Raw genomic sequence first — 3346 nt, 5'->3', positions numbered from 1 at the left:
CTCTCTTACAATTACCTTTCACCTTCATTTTTTCGCTTATTTTTGCAAATACGAAGATACACCTTACAACATTTTTTATGTATTTTTTAATTTAACACAACTTTGGTTTGAAACTTTTTTCGATTAAATGCATAGATTCTAAGATATGGCTTTTTTACCCTTTTTCTCAAAGATCTCCTGATCCAATTGCAAAAATATTAGCACTATTCGATTCAGCGTTGTCAAGTTACTATTATATCAAGTTTTCCCAGATCCAACAGACAATCTGCTAGTTTGCTCTTTTTTTGACTGGACTAATTCTTAACGTATATTCGAAATACGCGCCTCAATGATTTTTAATAATTTCGAAGTGAGAATATTCTTTCTCTGAGAGAATATTAAGAATATCGTAATGTTGTTATCATGCCTCCCCACTCTTCAAACCATTGCTAAGCACGCACTACTGGGTTCATTAACGAAGATACTCGTCCTATTTTTCTACTGGTTTATTATCATTATTAAATGCGGTGGTGATTAATATTAAAAAACTATGAATATCTTCAAAAATATCATTAAAAACATTGATTATTTGTGAATATTAGTAATAAAAGTCTTTTTTAAAGTTAATTAAGATATGTTTTATTATTTTTTAGTTTTTCGAGGTTAACTTAGATATGTATTATTATTTATTTGTTTTTGGAGGTTAACTGTGGTATGTATTATTATTTATTAATTTTAATTCGTTTCATTTCTTCTCTATAGTGATCATCAATTTAGGTTGAAAATGAATAAACTGAATAACATGTGCGATTTCTTTTATGCCTTAACCATTCGATGATAATTTTCTGATTTTAATCTAAGAATCTCGATGAATTACAAATCGTTCTTCTTATCCTGATATTATAACAGACAATAGAAAGTAGAATAGCAATATTCTGTTCAGTTAAAATACTTTACCGAGTAAAATATATGTATTATATTATTTTTTAATTCAATTTATGGTGCTCTGCTACTCTTATATTTTTTAAATTTCATACACACACACACACACACATAAACTACTTTCATAAATAGTCTTAGCTAAGTATGCAGCGCTATATTTTTTATTCTAATTAAAGGCCAAGATACATAAGAAAAAGACTCCATTCTAGCATCGGATCTTTGCATATAAATATCATTTTCCAATGGTTACGACATAAAATACATAAGAGCATTTATGGTAGCCAAATCTAAAATATTGGAAATTATTTGTAGGAGCCATTTACGAGAAGAACTAGCTTTTTATATCAACTCCAAATTTTGTGCTATTATAAAATTTAATAGATTCCGATACAAGTTTTTTCTTACTTTTATCAATTTTCACAAATTTATGCTTAGTATTTAGAATTGTCACTTTTTATTTGGTTTGCTTTAATAAGTAGAATTTTTGAAGTTATACTTCTTTTGGCGCGTTTGGAAAAAAATGACGAGAGTAAATTTTTACGATGCGTGCGCACCCCGACCAAAAAAGCTTCCGAAAGCGATCAACGTCTTCCGGTATTTACGATGCGCGGGCGAAGCGATTTCAAATTTACGGCATAAAGTAATTCGATATATCTCCCTTACATTTATTAGTATGATCTGATATTATCTATATTCTGATATTTTTTCAATACTATATAGGGTGCGTTCCACTAAGCGCTCACAACGATCACGCTCACGACCACAGTTTTTCCCGTTCCACTTACCTACGAGCGTTACTGTCGTAAATTCAAGTGGAATGGACTATGGTGCGTTTTGAGCGTGGAGGTAATAATACAAATGGCGAGGTAGTGAAAAGAAAGTAAAAGATTAAAGAGGTTAAGATTTAATCTGTAATGCTTCAAAATAAACTTAAATAATTACTGATTACATTGATCCGTATTGAAAAAATTGATAATTAATGGTGTATTTAATTAACTTACGTTCAAATATTATTAAAAATGTCTTTGGCGGCAACCGTTGGATATTTGGTGAATGCTTCAGAAAGTAGTAGTTCATCCAGTTCAGATGAAGAATGGTCTACAATTTTACAAAAATATGATCATGAAAAAAGAAAACTTCGACCCCGTATTATTGATTACGAAAACGTTGCTTATCGTTACTCAGATGATGAATTCAAAAGTCATTTCAGGTAAATGATTATCTATCGCATATCTGTAACATTATAGATTATGGAAATTTATCTTGTGTAAATCTTTGTTATTTTTTCTAGACTTTCAAGAAATACATTTAATTATTTACATGAATTAATACAAGAAGATTTAGTTCGGCATGTTCCTGGATGTCCTACGATTCCTTCCCATCATCAATTGATGATAGCCCTTTGGAAAATGGCTACAACAGATTCTTACAGGTCTCATAATTTTAGAAATAAACTATTCTGTCGAATGTAGCACAGTTCAGAAGTATGTGACTAAACTTTTGCTTTTTAATTTTATGGTAGGTCCGTCTGTGACAGATTTAACGTAGGACGAGCTACTGCCGTAAGGGCTGTACGTCAAGTTTGTCATGCTTTATTTAAAAGAGCCTCAAGATTTATACAATGGCCTACGGGGGATCATGCTATTGAAGTAATGCGCGGATTTGAGAGAGCAAGTGGTTTTCCTAAAACAATAGGAGCCATCGATGGAACTCACATTCGTATAAATGCGCCAAAACAGAATCCAGTAGATTATATCAATCGGAAAGGATTCCATTCTATTCAGCTACAAGTATTTAATAACTGTTATATTTAAGTATATTAATTTTGGTATATAATTAAAATAGATTTTCAAAGAGTTAAATTTTTTTTGTAGTTGGTATGTGACCACAAAGCTCTAATAACCCATTGTTATGCTGGAAATCCAGGGTCTGTTCATGATCAACGAGTTTTTCGTTTGTCAGAAGTTGCAGATTACTTGAACGATGATGATGCATTCCCTGAAGACAGTCATATTTTGGGCGATTCTGCATATGAAATACATCAGCACTTACTCATTCCTTATCGAGATAATGAACATTTAAGTGAGAAACAGAAAAAATACAATTATCGTCAATCAGCTGCTCGGGTTACTGTTGAAAGATGCATCGGATTATTGAAAGGACGAATGAGGAGCTTATTACATTGTCTCCCAATGACTAGAGTARATTTAATGGCAGAGTATATCGTTGCGTGTTGCGTAATTCATAATATTTGTACTTTACGAGAAGATGAAATAAGTGTTATCACTATACCCGACCCTAATAACGAAAATACTGGTAACAATTTACGCGAAATTAGACGTAATGCAGGAATTTTGAAAAGAGATGTTATTATGAATTCTTTGAAATAATTATGATGATTAATTGTTAACTATGTTTTCAGTCT

At 31.3% G+C, this 3346-nt stretch overlaps 1 protein-coding gene across 1 annotated transcript; it reads left to right on the top strand.

The window, feature by feature from the left end:
* The first annotated feature begins 1774 nt into the window (after positions 1–1774).
* On the top strand, positions 1775–3311 carry LOC106792073 (putative nuclease HARBI1). Its single transcript, XM_014758195.1, has 4 exons — positions 1775–2131; positions 2213–2353; positions 2444–2711; positions 2796–3311. Exons 1-4 carry the CDS (start codon positions 1941–1943, stop codon positions 3309–3311), a joined length of 1116 nt encoding a protein of 371 aa, XP_014613681.1. The 5' UTR covers positions 1775–1940.
* The last annotated feature ends 35 nt before the right edge of the window (positions 3312–3346 follow it).

Source organism: Polistes canadensis, unplaced genomic scaffold (genome assembly GCF_001313835.1).
Source record: "Polistes canadensis isolate GaletaPanama2010 unplaced genomic scaffold, ASM131383v1 scaffold_374, whole genome shotgun sequence".
NCBI classification, from domain to species: Eukaryota; Metazoa; Arthropoda; class Insecta; order Hymenoptera; family Vespidae; genus Polistes; species Polistes canadensis.
Note: the sequence above shows the minus strand (reverse complement) of the source record. Positions and strands in the feature narration are given on the sequence as shown.